The sequence below is a fragment of the Alnus glutinosa genome, chromosome 3, assembly GCF_958979055.1.
Source record: "Alnus glutinosa chromosome 3, dhAlnGlut1.1, whole genome shotgun sequence".
Lineage (NCBI taxonomy): Eukaryota > Viridiplantae > Streptophyta > Magnoliopsida > Fagales > Betulaceae > Alnus > Alnus glutinosa.
In genome coordinates, this window is record NC_084888.1 from 24,649,743 (window position 1) to 24,666,210 (window position 16,468).

A 16,468-nucleotide genomic window follows, 5' to 3' on the forward strand; every position below is an offset into this window, starting at 1 on the left:
ATTGTTAAGACTTGATAACAAAACCAATATAGTCCCTAAGGTTCGATACCCTTTCTATAGTCTTATCTTTGAAGGATTCTTTCTATTACGAGTAGTAATTATATTATTGACATAAATTCACTCAAAACCACATCATTTAATTTACACATAAAGTGGTAGATAATTTCCGTTGCATGTACCTTAATTGGTGTTCACCCCTATCAAATATTTACCACTACACTTACATCATTTTACTACACACACTACCTTAAGCGCACGAATCGTTTGCAATATAGTGTATTGCAATTTATAATGTGAATGTTATGATTATGTAGGTACCATTTTGATAAAAAAAGTTCATTGTCCTTATCTTCTCAAGTATCAAATAATGTGTACATTAGTCAGGTATAACTATATATATGTTCATACTTGGAAAAATGATACATCTCATATTAGGTTAACAAGTTAAATGTTATTTATTTATTTTTTATATGTAACTGATGGGTTCAATCTTACACTATCACCTCTTGTTGATTATTAACTTTCTTATGGGATGTAAATATGAATCTTAGGAATTTTCTTAGTAAGTAACAAACTTTCGAATGGAAAGAAAATTCTTAGCACTTTCTTATTGATTTGAAATTAACTTTGATTTTGGAAACATGATCTGGATATTGATTTTTCTATCGTTACTTGGAAACATTTCAAAAGCCCGCTATGTTGGTTCGAGTTTGAATGGTGGCATTGATTGTGGCATTGATTGAAGCCCTAATCATGTTTCTTTAAGTTTTTCAATTTGTCTTGCTACAATTTATATATTGATGCTTAACTTTATTAATTCTAGTTTCTTGAATTCCTTGCATGTATGGTATGGCTTTGTTAGGCCAACATATTCTTATGGTATGGATTTGTTATTTATGTCAATTTGGATGACCGAATCCTGGGCATAATATAGTAACGAAAGAATCCCGCCATAGTTTCCTGGATTAATCAACATAAAGACAACTGTAATAGATACCATGTTCCAATCTTAGTGTGTTTACTGATTTACATAGATTTATGCTTTCTTGAAGAACAACTTAGTAGATATCATGCTAAATTCTTCAATGAAGAAAAGAGTTAGAGTAGATACCATACCTAACTCGTTGCTTAGGGAAAACAATAGCTTAAGGAGAAGATACCATTCCCATGTGGCTGATAAACATTAAGCATCATGTTATGATTGTAGTAATGTAGATATTGTGAATCTTATTTGAGTATGATTAGTGGTGGATATCGAAGCTTTACCTTTTCTTCTTAATATTTCAATTTAATATTTTATTTCATTTTATTCCACATATCTCTTTTAGGAATTTCTCTTTAAATACAATTTATACCAATCCTCATGAAAATGATCTCGTATTTGCCTGCTATATTATTGTTTTGATTTTATGCACTTGCGAGTAAAACATACAAATATTTATCTGTTTAATTAGGTAGATATTTGCACAATAGAGATCCAGCTAAAGCATGTAGGGATATGCACAATAATTTTCCTTCTCCTTCCTACACTTCACTTTCCACTTCTTCCACTTGTACATCCTGCACCTCATCCTCCTCAATTTTGGCTTCCTTCTCTTCTAACTCCATACCTTCCAATAGATATAACTTAAGCATGTTACACCTGTGCTCTGATTGATACCTTTCATCACAGAAATATAACCCATTTTCCCTTCTTTCTTGCATTTGGGTTGGGGAGATTCTTCTCATTGGTATTGTTGGCCTGTTGTTGAAGCGTTGGAATAAGTTAGGTTGGTGTTTCGATTTTCTGTGGGTTTTTTTGGGGTTGGTAATCTTTAGAGATCTGGTGGTGGGGCTAGCCTTGGAAATTTATGTCGGTTGGGCTGGAAAATAGAAGGGTTGGATGGCCAATTGTTACCTCTAGAACTTCAGTTTCTTCGATTCACTTCCTCTTCTTGCAACAGGGTCAGCCCAAATGCAACTGGAAGGGAATTTGGCCTCCACATGGTGATAGTAAGGCGGATTTCCTCTTTGAGCCCACTAAGAAAAGAGCTCACCCGAAAATCCTCAGTTAAACTTGAAACTTTGTTAGATAATACCTCAAATTGAGACTGGTATTCCCCCACGGTTGTGGTCTGTTTGTGCTTTGTGAATGCTCCAACCGGATCATCAAATGCAGATGGTGCGAACCGCAGCCCGAGAGCATCTACTAGAGCCTCCGATCCCTGGATTGTCCTGGAATCCTGAAGCCAATGAAACCATGTAAGGGCCTGTCCTTCCATATTGAAAGAAGCAATAGAAACTTTTTCATCTTCAGGAGTGTGACCATGAGAAAAGAATTGTTTAGCCTTAATAACCCAATCATTAGGTTCAATTCCATCAAACCTGGGAAAATCCAGCTTAATGGTTTTGGCTTGTATCCCTCCTCTCTCCGCAAATGGAACTCTAGGAGGTCTCAGATTTCCACTTAATTCACATAGGTGTGCGTTTTAGTAGGATGAGCTCCACTCAAATTGTCGTAGCTTGTGGCTAGGCTAGATAATTGAGTGTTAATGGAGGTGAAATAGCGTCATGTTGATTGAGAGTATTCTGCACTTGGATATGAAATTCCCTCATGCTAGCTTGAAACTCCTTGTTTTCAGTATTTTTTGCACGCAGGTTAGCCAATGATTCAGCAAGAGCAAGTTGGTTTGATCGAGTACCTTCCGCCATGGTCGCAAGAACTATAGCTTTGATACCACTTGTTATGAGTTTGGATATTTGTAAGTATAATAACTAGTTTTGGCAATTGAAGGAGCCAATTCCCTCATCTGAATTTAGCTCACAGCTAATTGTTATGAATAATTCTGATGCATTTCATTCATCATCTGACTGACACACTTAAGAAATAATTGCTATCCACTACTTCACTATTGAACCACTAACTGGCCCATGATCATTTACAACTGACCCACTAACACCCATTACTCGACTGACCCACTAACTCTACTTAGCCTTAGCCCATGTCTTGCATCTCAGAAACATTTGGAATAAGGATCGTGGTTGACACCTGATTTAGGGAATGAATTACAGAATTGGAAATTACTAAATTAGCTGGGACACTTGTTCTTCATTGAGTGATATCTGCTTAGTTGTCTAAAGATAAGGTTGTCGGCTTTTTTCTTCCTTCTTCTTGTCAAACGCCTGTGTTCTTTTGTAAGTCTTGTAACCTTAGGCCATAACAGAAACCAAAGGCATCAGTGTTGGGATGCTCCTTACTCTCTCTCTCTCTCTTTTTTTATTAATTTTTTTTTTTATCTTTATCTTTTTTAAGATTTCTTTTAAAAATTTTTAAGTAATTTTTTTTTAAAAAAATATTTTAAAGTGATGTAGAGAAAAAAGGTAAAAATATAATTTAGCCCCCAAATTACCACTATTTTTCTTGATGGCTTTCCAAACTACTAAGACTTGCACTTTGGCCCCCCAAACTATCAAAACCTTTGAAAAAGGCCAATTTTGGCGAAATATCCCTGCCACATGTTATTTTTCAATTAAAAAAATAAAAAAAATTCAAAAAAAATTCAAAAATAAATAAACTAAATTTTATTTTATTTTATTTATTTATTTATTATTATTATTATTTTAAAGATGGGTGTTTGGGGTGGCGTTATTTTCTAATCGCGATCTGATCTTCCCAACAATCCTCCGATCACCGTCTATTTGCAACGCCATGATGACCGATTTTATAGCCCGACTTGGCAAGTTCCGATTCGCAATCATCAGCTCGCTGATCCCGACCGAGCTTAAGCTCGCACCGCTCTTGAAAATATCCTCTACCTAAGAGAAAAGCTTGTGATCCTTGCGCCCTAGGTAGCTATTGGCTAACATTTTGAATGCAAAAAATCAAAGATAGGAAAATGGATTTAAATATCAACGAACAAGCTCACGGCCATTGATTTCTCCATCAGAAACAGATCGAGGTCTTCCACAACGAGGATAGACTTGCTTGTTGTTTGTAACAAAATAAAGTTTAGATTTGAATCATTCATAACCTTTGAAAGATCAATATCATAGACATCGAATGATAGAAAATTAGCCATGTCCGCGTTCAGAAAGGCGGGGACAAGTTCACTGAGCTGCAGGCTTGCATCATGCCTAACGATGATATTGGAAATAAGCAGTACGTCCTCTTGTCGATCGCAATATTTTTTTTTAAATAAAAAAATAAAAAATAAAATTTTAGTTTTTTTAAATTTTTTTGAATTGAAATATGACACATGACAAGGATATTATGAGGATATTTCGTCAAAAATAGTCTTCTTTAAATGTTTTGGTAGTTTAGGAGGCTAAAGTGCAAGCCTTAATAGTTTGTGAGGTCATATGGATAAAATGTGGTAGTTTGGAGGGTTAAATTGCATTTTTTTCAAAAAAAATGCTGATGTGGCGCTAATGAATGTAAAAAATTTGGATAAAAAATTCCATGAATGTCTTTTTTATAAATCACGAGAAAATTAAGAAGTGAAAGTTTATTTTTAAAAAGTAAATGATTAATTCTAAATTGCGCTTTAAGAGAAGGATGTATCTTATATATATATATATATATATATATATATATATATGAGTAATGCTACACATCATCCCCTTGTCCTCCTTTTGTCACCCTAAAATTGATGTGGCTCTTAAAATCACCATTGAATTTTTGATATATCACTTTTGGATTTTGATTCAATGGTGATTTTAAGAGCCACATCAATTTTGGAGTGACAAAAGGAGGACAAAAGGATGATGTGTAGCATTACTCTATATATATATATATATATATATATATATATATAAAAGAATAAAGGAAAAAATTATAGAAAGAAAGAAAGAAAAAACAGAGCATCTAACGAAGGCGCCGTAATTTAGAGTTGTGCGAATATCTAACGAAGTAACAAACTCGCGATTCCTTACGAGAAAGAAAAACTTCTCAGCGTCTGAAGCCTGGGAGAGCACCCAAAATTCTCTGTTCTCTCTTACTCTCTCAACAATCTCAAACGGTCAGCTTGCTCCTCTCGATCTAGTTCCTCTTCTTATTCTTTTCTCTATTTAGTCCTTGATCAATTGAATTTTAATCTGGACCTTACAGCCCTTGTTTCATTCATATTCACGCAAATCTGAATTTCAGTTCAGTATCTAAGAAAAAGTGGGGTTTGCTTCAGCAACTGGGTATATTTTCTGGGAAAATCTTTTTGGATTTTGGTTGATTGCAGATCCGAATCCACAAGGCATGGTTTTGAATTTGAGTATCAGGAAACTAAATATAGGAGGAGGATTGAGAACATTGATGGAATAAGATTGATTTGGGTTTTGAATTTTGATACTGGAGACTTGGGTTTTCTTTCGAAAGTAGTTTAGAGTTAAGAGTTGCGGGTTTAAAGTAGTTTGAGTCGAAGGATTTGAGAATTGGGTTTGTGATAGTTTAAAAAATTGTTCGAAGTTCAGTAACTATTCGTGGGTATTATGGATGTGTGTTTGATTATTGCGAGGATTTGAGGATTGAGTTTCAGATTCTGTGGAGAAGAATTTGTTTTTTGACTTAGGCTGGTGGTTTTGGGTGTCTGGAAGAGGTGCTGTAGTCATGTTCTATGGTTCTGTTGTATGGGACCCTTGGCTCATTGTTGCCCAAATTGTTTGCCTTCAATGCCTATACTATCTCACTCTTGGCGTATTCTTGACAATTCTTGTCGGGACTCGCGTATCTAGGATGAGCCTGGTGTATTTCTTTGATTATGCCACTGTCACTACCTCTACAGTAACCGGCAGGTCTGTCATTGCTTCGTTTCTGCTCAGCTCGTTTGCAGGGTGAGAATTCCATTTCACTTTAATTTATAATTTCATTACTTAGATCCTATGCTTTTGATTTATCTGGCGTAAATATGAATCTTAGTTTTTATTTCTATTCAGCACTGCATTTCTAAATTATGAGTAATTGGAAATATTTGTGGAGTTTTATATCCTGCCTTTTACTTTCCAACTCCTTAAGTTTGTGCGAGTTGTTATGCATTGTATGATGCTGACATGACATTGTTGTTGCCAAACCTTTATTAACTGCAATAAACTACATGATTTCATTTTGGCTAAACTGCTCAATCTAGAACCATATTCTTGTTATTTTTTACGCCATAACGTCATCTACCATAGTATTGCACATGTTCTTTTCATCCTTCTGCTTATCCTTGTTTACCTTCGACTGAATCACATTTTACTGGTTTAGAAGTCAGTCTTTGTTATCATTTGTTAAATCATGGAAGTTGGCTTTCTCTTATCTTTTCTTTAGTATTTGTTATGTTTCTAATTTTTCTTGTAACCGCCCAGTTCAACATCCTCACCAAATTATATTAATTTGGGAACATGTTTTTCAGTTACTTAATGTGCAGTGGATGTCTTGTTGTTATCATATAAAAGCATAAGCGTTCCTTTATTGTATGTATACCAATGACAGCTATATTATCTCTTTGTATATTGCACTTTTTAAAGTCTTTGGGCTTCTTTGTGGGGTTAGGGTTTATTTCGTGGGTGCCTTCTTGTTTTCCTTTATTGGGTTTTTATTTTTGTTTGTCTTTTCTGGTGTTCCTTGTGTATACTTCCTGTGTACGTAAGGGCGTCTTACAGTTTTTAATGATATTTTCTTAATTACCTATATATAAAAAAAAGTCTTTGGGCAATACATCTTAATGTTCCCCTCATTTTAGATGATCTATATAAGATGCCAAATCTGGTGACAGTGGATTTTCAGGATAATCTATCTTTTTAGCATCCATCCTTTTCGTTTCTCATCTTCTGTTAATTTTTCTTGCCCTAAAGCCTCTCTTTTTAACATTTGAAGTTTTTTGTTTCATTCTTTTGAGTTTTGCTACAGATGTCATGCTTTTCAAGTTGGTCCATGAACATTCCTTTTGTGTATTCTTGCAAAATGCAAGATGTCAAAGCTATCATCAATGATTTTGTTGCCATTTAGGGTTGTCTTGTTTGAGATTGAACATCCTCAAACTTGAAGGATGTAGTCATTCTGGTGTTCAGCATGGGTTTGATTCAGTAGTTCTCTCCCTCCCGCAGGAGTTCCTAATCATTTATGAATTTTTTTAAGTTAGTATATTCTAGTAGCCTTCTACCCTAAGTATGTCAGACAAAAAGTACCTTACGGGCTGGTGGCGCAGGACATAAGCTGTATTGGGCTCAGATACCAATTTGATGGAGTATATTTAGGAAATTCAGCACTAGATTAGGGTTCTTGATAAGTACTCCCGACAGTATCCTCCTCCTCAAAATAGTGAACCACCTTCCTGATCTGAACAACACAGCTACCCCACCTGCTCCCTTCTCAGCCCTTCGGAGTGACGATGAAGCTTTGCCGTCCTCCTGCACTGTATTCCGATACCTGCAAAAACCTACCATGGCTATTCACACGTCTTGCGCAGCATGCACTATACCACCCACTCTGAAAGTTTACATAAGTCCCAAAGATTGTCTCCTCTAATCAACTCCTCCACGGTCTTTAACAATCATCCCACGCTTGGTTTCCCCAATAGCTCGGTAAACACCTCTGCTCCTCTCGGCGAAACGAATACCACTGTTCCCAATCTCAAATAGGATTTCAAATGATTTTGCTTCGACATAGATGTAGCCCAAATAACCCATCGCTAATCAAAAGGAATACGAATCCACAAAATCCTTGACGATAACTCCGAGACGTGCCTTCACGCGCCAACTACCAAAGCCTCTTCTGGTATTTTTTCATAGTTGCATGTTAGAATCGTCTCATAAAGGAGGATTTCACTCGATACCATTCGTTGCTAGAGCAAGGCCAAAAAGCCCCCCCTCTTCTTTCTTTTAAATCACATTATCTCCTTTTGTTTCAACTTTTGCCTATTCTAGAATAATACGTGTAGCTGATCGATTTGTACTGGGAATAACTGTATTTTGAACCATATCTTACTTGTCAATTTCTTTTCCTGCAAGAGCGAATTGACCCCTTTTTCTCAGTTCTCATGTCCTACCTGTTCTCCATTGAGCAATTCAGAGGCTTTCTTCTCATCAAAAGCTTCTAGCTCAGCTTTCCAGCAAGTTGTATTCACTCCTCTGTTCATAGTTTAGGCCTTTCAGCTTGCTAATTTAGCTCTGCTGATGATTCTTCTGGCTTTTCGAGCTTTCCTGCATATTGTCTAGAATTATTCACTTGCTCTTCTAGCCTCTGAACCTTCTGTTGGGGCAGTTTCTCTCTGTTAGGCTTTTCCACTTGCTGCTCATGTTGTTTTGGCCTTCTTGCATGCATTTTTAGCCATTCAACATTATATCTAGAATTGAAAAATGTAGAGTCTGATTGGCAAGATTTTTGATTCGGCCTCCACCATTAACACATTTTGAAAATTGTGTTTTATTTAGATAGCAAGACTCTCTTTGGGCCCTTCCAAGGTTAGTTATTATGCTCGCATGGGTGGTCTTTTTCGTATATTTCATCATTAGCCGCCCCCTTCTTATCGATCGTCAAAAACATATGCTTGATCAGCTTCCCTAGTGGTATTGTCTTGTAACTGCCCAGCATATACCTTTCGTAACTCAACCGCTGCTCCCTCAATGGACAGCTATGCAGAGAGGAGAAAGATACTAAGGGCTGGGATTGTAGCTAACACTGTCTCGACTCCTTATGAATGAAGAAGGCTCATGCCCGTCCATCTCTTGCATTTGGGGTTTCCAGAGGCATTAAAAGACTCTTTCTTTTGCGGTAAACCCAATTAAAAGAGAAAGGCCCTACTTCTGATGGGGGGAGTCGAAGTGTCCATGGTAGGCGATGAATGGAGGAGTCGATAATCAAACTTGAACGAACAAAATGTTGAATTGAATCGTACCAGTCTCTACTGAGGGTTATTACTTATTTTTGACTTGCTGTTTTATTATCCAATTATTTCTTTAATTAAGAGAAGAAAAGAGAATAGTAAACAATAGAATACTAGGAATTCTCTTATCCCATTCAAAAGGATATTATCTTATAATTATCTATGACTGTTTATGTCTATAGCATGACCGTTTTGAAAATGAGAAAAAAAAATTCTCACAAATCATTATTCTATGAATAAAATGCAAGACGTTTTTAAAAAACTAACCAAACGGAGGTCTATTTTTTCAGTTGTGGATGTTCCTTATTATATATTAAAATTATTTGGAATGGTGGTCGTCCACCCAGTGGTGGCGGTGGCCACTTGAGTGGCCGCCAGGGCCATCTGACGGCCATCGCTGGGCAGCATCATTTTTTTTTTTTAAAGATTTTTTTTGAAGTTTTTTTCTTTTATTATGTAGAAATATTTCTCATTTGGTTTTCAGTAACATCCCTCCAAACTTTACTGAAAGAATTTTCTATTGTGGACTCCACATAACATTTTTTTGAAATATGGCTCCCACCAAATCAATTCTCAATTTTTACCATTTTGAAAACTCTTTTTTGAAACCCAAAACCAAAAACACTTCTCGAAACCATACCAAACCAACCCTAGTTTTTTTTTTTTTTCATAAATCTTACTAACACCTCAACTGGGTAGCCTTTTTTCAATAGCATGTTCTATATATATTTGAGAGATCTTTTCTTTTCTTGTCTTTTTAAAAAAAGAGAAAATTCGGTCTCATCCTACTGCCGAAAACAATAGTCATACGTCCACTTTCAAACTTAAAGAAATAACTCCTTATATCTTCTTGCAAAATTAGTCACATACAAATCACTTTGTTGAAGAATATACAACTTGTCAAGAAGATCATCCTAAAGATCTTGAGGACAAATTTTGTCTCTAAGAAGTGTCTTACCTTCTTCCCAAATCAAATTACTCGAGTAGGATCTCCCACGATGTGAAAACATCTTGCAGAACCTTGCATTGCTACCATTCTGATGTAGTATAGAAGCTGTAGTGGGCTCTGATACCAAGTTGATGGGAAATTCAGCACTAGATCAGTTTTTTTGATGAGTTCTTGAAGGCTTTTTGGATTGACTTTGATGTTTAAGGACTTAGGATGGTTGTATTGTAAAAATATTTAATCTTGAAGGGATTTATGACTTTTGGCATGAAAACATTGAATTGAAAGGAAAAATCAAAGAGAGATAAACCCTGGTAATCACCTAGGTTTCCTAAGCAATCACACCTAGGAGGAAGAAGACTTTTCTCACACTCAAAAAAAAAAAACTTCATATAGGCTATTTCCAATCCTCGTCTTACAAAGATTGAGAATCCTAAATACAACAGAAAAATAAATAAAACAATTTCTAAACCAAGTTGGAAACCACTAAACCTAATAGAAAAAGAAATCACAAAACATAAAAGAAGACTCATGGGCCTCTGTTATAACCCATTTCAGCACGATTCGAGATTACTAGATTACCCCTATTCTAATAGTACTTCATTAAAGCTGAAGGAAATACCAAATAACATAAACAAACTAAAAGATAAGAATCAGTCATAACTAGAATAGTTTAGGAAGGGTGCTAATTAGGTTGCACATTAAAAATAGCTTAGGAATGGCGCAACCCAAGTACAAAAAAAGTATACAAGAGAAAACCTTTTTAATGAGAAAAGAAGAACAATCTCTTTATATAGTGTTGAACAGCGTTCTTTAGAACTTTTGCACTAGTTATAATCTTTACAATGTTTCATTTCTGATCATACGTAAGTTGTTAACTTGAGAACTGACAAATTTTTTCCTACATTTGGAATCCTGAGTAGAGTGCTGCTTGTGACTACTCTCAGAATCTAGAATCTGTCGGTGTTTTAAAAAATACCATTGGTTCAACATGTCCTTGTGTGTTGTGCACGTAGATTTTACATTTGGTTGATGTGATACTTTGTGCTAGTTACTTTTTGTAGACTAGGGTTCTAGACCTGACAAAATGCTGGCTACCCAGAAGGGAAGAAAACAAAATGTTGGCCATTTTTAATTTAGTTGAGTGAAGGATCCTTCCCCCCTCCCACTTTCTTTCATTTTGGTGGTAGAAGCTGTGCCAATAGTCGCTTTCATCCCATAATGTCTCCAAATTTTGATGGACATACATTGAGCTGGTTTGTAGTTACATCTTCTTGTTAATGAAATTGGGTATTCATGAGGATAAATGGTGATTAAAATTTTATTTACATGGATTGGGTTCCTGTCTTTATGGTATTTTGTGCTTTTAGAGGCTGTATTTATGTGATGGTTAGACTTTGTTTTCTGCTTTGTAAAGGTGCCCCTATACCTTTCAAAACTTTTTGTCCTAGTCTTTCCATAAAACTAGATCTATTATGCAGTGTGTGGTGTATGACTTGAGATCCTTTTAAGATGTATTGAAAATGGCACCACTGTAAAAGTCAGCTTAAATGTTTTTGTTTATCAGAAATGCTAAGCCTAAAGGTCGTATGCCCTATGTCCTCCCCCCCTTCTCTCTTTCTGCATTCACAAAGTCGCTTTTTTATCTAATGATTGTTATGAAATCAATGTCATTAAGATGTGTATTATCTTGGTAAATAGCTAAGAAAATACATAGTAGTTCTCTATTTATTCAGCAAAAAGATCAAAAAAGAAAAAAGGATAGTTTTCTCTTCTTGACTAGCCAATCTTCTTGTTTATACAGAGCTGGATTCATGCTTTATCTGATTGAGAGGGCAAAAAAGTGCTTAGATTTTTCAGCCACTGTGTACATTATCCATCTTTTCATATGCATTGTATATGGAGGTTGGCCTTCCTCTATAACGTGGTGGGTTCTGAACGGTACTGGAATTGCAGTGATGGCTTTGCTAGGTGAATGTCTGTGCAAATATCGTGAACTGCAGGAGATTCCCATGACACGATACCGTTCAAGTAAGGACTTTTCTTCTGTACAATACTTATCAAGATAAATGTTCTTTCCAGCTATTTGTTTCATAGCTGAAAGAGATTTTGTTAAATCTGTTCTTGTTACATAGTTCACTATCGAACAGTGGCTGCTTTATACTCTGTTGGGTCTGCATATTAGCTTGTGAATTGTGATACTATTAATGCTTAAAGTTTGAATTTGCACTTTGAGTTGTTTCTTTTTAGTTTTATAGTAAGGAAATGACGGAAGCAATGCTCTGTCATAATTTTTATTGCCATTAAAGAATCTATTTGCAGACATATATGCTTGTAATAGAGAATAAAACTTTGGGTTAAATATATAAAAGCCCCCCAAACTACCACCCTTTCTCCGGATGGCCCCCCAAACTACCACCCTTTCTCCGGATGGCCCCCCAAACTACCAACACTGACACTCCGAACCCCCAAACTACCAAACTCTCGTTTTTTGGCCCCCTCCGTCAGTTTAAGTCGTCAAATTGGATGGAAAATGCCCACCTACCATGCACGTGAGTTTTTAAGCCCCAAAAGCCCGAAATTGCCCCTCTGTACAAGTATGATGGTTCTAATGGTTCTTCTAATGACTCGATCACGTCTTTAGGTGGAACCGGCCCCCGAAAGTCGCCTCTCCACACGCCGACGACGCTTTCCAAAGCAGCAGCTTGGAGGAGGACACCGGTCGACGCATTCCGGCAGCCCCCGAAGGTCGCCTCTCCACACGCTGGCGACACATTCCAAAGCAGCAGCTCGGAGGAGGACACCGGTCGACGCATTCTGGCAACCCCAAAAGGTCGCCCCGTTATCCCGAAACAAGGTCAGTTTTAGGTTTTATTTTGTTTCTATTTTAGGGTTTTATTTGATTAATTTGGAACAATTCTTAGGGTGTTCTATTTGAGTTTGAGTTTGAGTTTGATTTTGTGGACGAATGGGTGTTTGATGGGGTTTGTCTTTGTTGAGATTTTTGTGATGCACAGTGAGTGTTTGATGAAATGCCTAAATGGGTGGGTGTTTGATGGGGTTTGTCTTTGTTGAGATTTTTGTGATAGACATCTCATTTAACTAATTTGCAATAATTAATGAAGATGTACATTTGGATAACGGACCACTAGCTTTGATCACATGCAGTTATTGGAACTTTTTAATTTGGCAAACTAATCTCATCAAGATCATCCAATGATAAGAAAACTTCGTCCAAGCATGAGAGCTCTGTTCCGTCGTCGTCTTCGGCACGCTCATACACTTGGCATATCACCCAGTTACTGTAATCCTGGAAAATTCACAATAAACGACGAACTGATAATTAATTAAGGTCTAAGGATCCGTTGTTTGAATTAGTTTAGTAATTAAAGTGAAACAAGTAAAGTAGTTAACTATTTTTCTTTTGGATGATCTGGTAGTACTATTGGTAGAAGAAGCAGGGGAATCTGAGAGACCATATTCTTGCATTGTCCAATTGGATTTGATGCCGGATGGAGCTTCCTAGACGAAAAACACAAAATATTTCTTCACTCCAACCTTGTTGCCAGAGGTATTGATGACCGGTTCCTCAATGCCCACTGGTTTCCAATAACCATTACTTGTCATTCTATTTTACGTCGACCGGCTATAGAAGTACCACTTGTTACCCTCCGCCAAAGCTTTCCCTACAAACTGATCCATATTAGATAGTTTCTATCGAAAGTGCTTCCATGCATGCAAGAAATAAAAAAATAAAAAGAAAAGAAATATAGAATATATATATATATATATATATATATATATATATATATATATATATATATATGAAGTTACAAATCTCTGTACGTACCATCAAGTTGGGTGTCCGAAAAACCCAACTCCAAAATGCAGGGCAACACGCAGATCAGCACAACTCTGGCAAGGCAACGCACCTCCGGCAACCGACGTCTGGCGACGCACCCCCAGCAACCCACGTCCGGCGACGCAGTGCCAAGGTCCTAGCAACGTAACTCCCGTGAACCCCGGACGCCCGCGAGCTTTAGATCCAAGCCTTTGATTTCGGCCCTACCCCAAAACCGAAGCCCGGCTGATCGGTCGACTGCTTCTTCCTCCAAGCCTTCGATTGCAAACCTGTAGAAACCGGACCAACTTCGACTAACCCTAAAATAAGACAACTCTGTTTTTTTTTCCTATTAAGATAAGTCTGTTCGTTCAATATGGTGAAAGGTGGCAAAATTATAATATTTTGCCACTTTTCACCTCATACGGGCACTAAGGCAAGTAGGGCATTTTCGTAAATCCGGACTTGTACAGAGGGGCAATTTCGAGCTTTTGGGGCTTAAAAACTCACGTGCACGGCAGGTGGGCATTTTCCATCCAATTTGACGACTTAAACTGACGGAGGGGGCCAAAAAACGAGAGTTTAGTAGTTTGGGGGTCAGAGTGTCAGTGTTGGTAGTTTGGGGGGCCATCCGGAGAAAGGGTGGTAGTTTAGGGGGCTTTTATATATTTAACCCTAGAACTTTAAAATTCTGCAATTCTTCTTTTTCTCTTGATGCCTATCTTATTGTGTCAACCTTCTCTTGGGCAATTTCCAATTGTTGACTTGTGGGTTGACAACAGCCTCAATGCATGATCTCAAGCTGCCATCAATTTATATAATTGGTGGGAGTTCACTGTTGTCTATCTGTCCATCACTCGTTAAATGTATACTCGTTCACTTGCTTTCACGTATATGATTTTGATTATGTTATACTATAGTTTGATATCCCTTAACATGCACAGAAGTTGTTGGTTGATATCTGTTTATTTATTTGATTAATGTTAAGAACAGTAAAATTTTGACTTCTCTCTGGTTGAATCCTTGTACATCAAATTCTTGAGTGCCACAATTCAGTTATTTTATGGTTATTTTACCATGCATCGGAAGTTAGTTCGTCCCCTGTTTTCTGTGCAGGACTTCTGTGAGCCTATTGTTCTTTGTAAACCTCTAAAAATGAGTCTTTATTCTCAACCTTATTTTGGGACAAGGGATACAGTGTTCGAATTTTTTATATTCTGCAAATAGATTGAAGCAACTTGAGACAGACCTTCATTTTATCAAAATTGTACTTGTAATAAAAAAGAGGAGTTAAGTACCAATTGTCAATTTAGTTCTTATCCTGGAAAAATTAAGAAAAATAATTTGAAGGAGATCCTGATGGTTCACTTTGGAGAGGGAGAAAAAAGGGGCAGGTAGTTGATCCGCATTTGGTATATCCACCTTATCCATTCTAGATGGACCCTTTTACACTTAAATAATCAGGTTCATGCTTAGGGAAAAAAAAAAAAAACATAATCAGGTTAATCATTCAAGTCCATTTTCTTTGAAATAAAACAGGTTTGTTGTCTTAAAATTCAGATTTCAATTTTTTGTTAAAACTTAATCCTTGGAGAAGTAGATAGGTTTGAAGTTTCTCTCTCTCTCTCTCTCTCTGTGTCTCTACCCATCCATTTTTAGATAAGTTCCATTTGGACTGTTGTATTTGCTTGCTGCGTTTCTATATATTCTTTTGCTGTGATTTTCTGGCTGTTTAATGTGATACCCAACTCTTTCTGAGTGCCCCTTGGTGTTTGTTGGATTGGCAGTTGAAGCATCGTCCCATATGTATTTTGTTTTGTTTTGTTTTTTTTTCTTTAAAATTTGGAACTGTGATAGAAGCTATGATTTGACTCGGCTAGCAATCATGGTTAGTTTCCATTTTTTTTTTTTAGCAAATAATTTTTTTCTTCAGGTTGATGTTGAGTCTAGACTCTTAGGAAAATTCTGGTGGAATAGTGGCTACTGGAGTACTTTACCGGATTTAGTTTCAATTGTTGACTAGGGTTTCATGAGTGTCATATTTTGGCCCTTGTAGTGCCAACACCAACAGGATTGATTTGCAACTATTTCCATGCCAGATGGTTGATTGATATGGCGAACTGAAGAGGCAAGGGCAAAATTCTGTAATGGCTGTTTCTTCCATACTTTGGAGGGAGGGAGGATCTCCTGGTTCAAGCGCATGAAATACTGAATCTAAGGTGTGATAAGAAAAAATAGCTTCATCTCTAGATTCTGGTTGGCTGTGACAGAAGAAGAGCAAAGAAATTTGAGGTGGCATTAAATGACGAGAAGAATGAGAAAATGAGAATAGGAAATGTTTCGTGTATAACTATCTAACTGTAGGTTGTTTTGGAAAAATGTGATAATGCTTATTCATTCATGGTTTATTGTAATATGCTTATTAGCTTATTTGGTTCTTATTCTTTAAGTTGATCAATTGGATGAAATTGATTTCTGTGGCGAGACTTGTTTTATATGATTGCTTGATGTTTGTTTGTAAGAAGCTTGTTTCTTGCCTACTCAACAAAATATGTCTGTGCTTGGACCAGGCATCGGTCTTGAACCAATTAGGCTATGGGGCTGCTAAACTGTCCTAGTAGTAGGTGACTAGGTGTCATCCCACTAACTAGGTTGCTTCTTTTTTTTTTTTTTTGGGGCTCAAGGCTAGTAGTAGGGGGTTTATTCAATAAACATATGTTGATTGTCCTAATTACATGTACATACAGCTACCCCCCCGAAGCAAATGTGGTTATTCATAGAATGGATTATGGGTCGGTTTATATAATTGATCAGTTTGGCTTGCATCGTAATGGTAAAGTTACTAAT

At 36.7% G+C, this 16,468-nt stretch overlaps 1 protein-coding gene across 4 annotated transcripts; it reads left to right on the forward strand.

Annotated features, from left to right (window-relative positions):
* Nucleotides 1-4,834: 4,834 nt before the first annotated feature.
* LOC133863835 (uncharacterized) lies at nucleotides 4,835-16,105 on the forward strand. 4 transcript variants are annotated; one of them, XM_062299951.1, is made up of 5 exons: nucleotides 4,840-4,997; nucleotides 5,087-5,802; nucleotides 11,585-11,811; nucleotides 12,425-12,637; nucleotides 15,678-16,105. In XM_062299951.1, exons 2-5 carry the CDS (start codon nucleotides 5,579-5,581, stop codon nucleotides 15,743-15,745), a joined length of 732 nt encoding a protein of 243 aa, XP_062155935.1. In that variant the 5' UTR covers nucleotides 4,840-4,997; nucleotides 5,087-5,578; the 3' UTR covers nucleotides 15,746-16,105. The 4 variants fall into 4 exon arrangements, with proteins under 4 accessions (XP_062155934.1, XP_062155936.1, XP_062155937.1 ...); XM_062299950.1 differs by having other exon boundaries at nucleotides 4,835-5,802; XM_062299952.1 differs by having other exon boundaries at nucleotides 4,836-5,802; nucleotides 15,721-16,105.
* The last annotated feature ends 363 nt before the right edge of the window (nucleotides 16,106-16,468 follow it).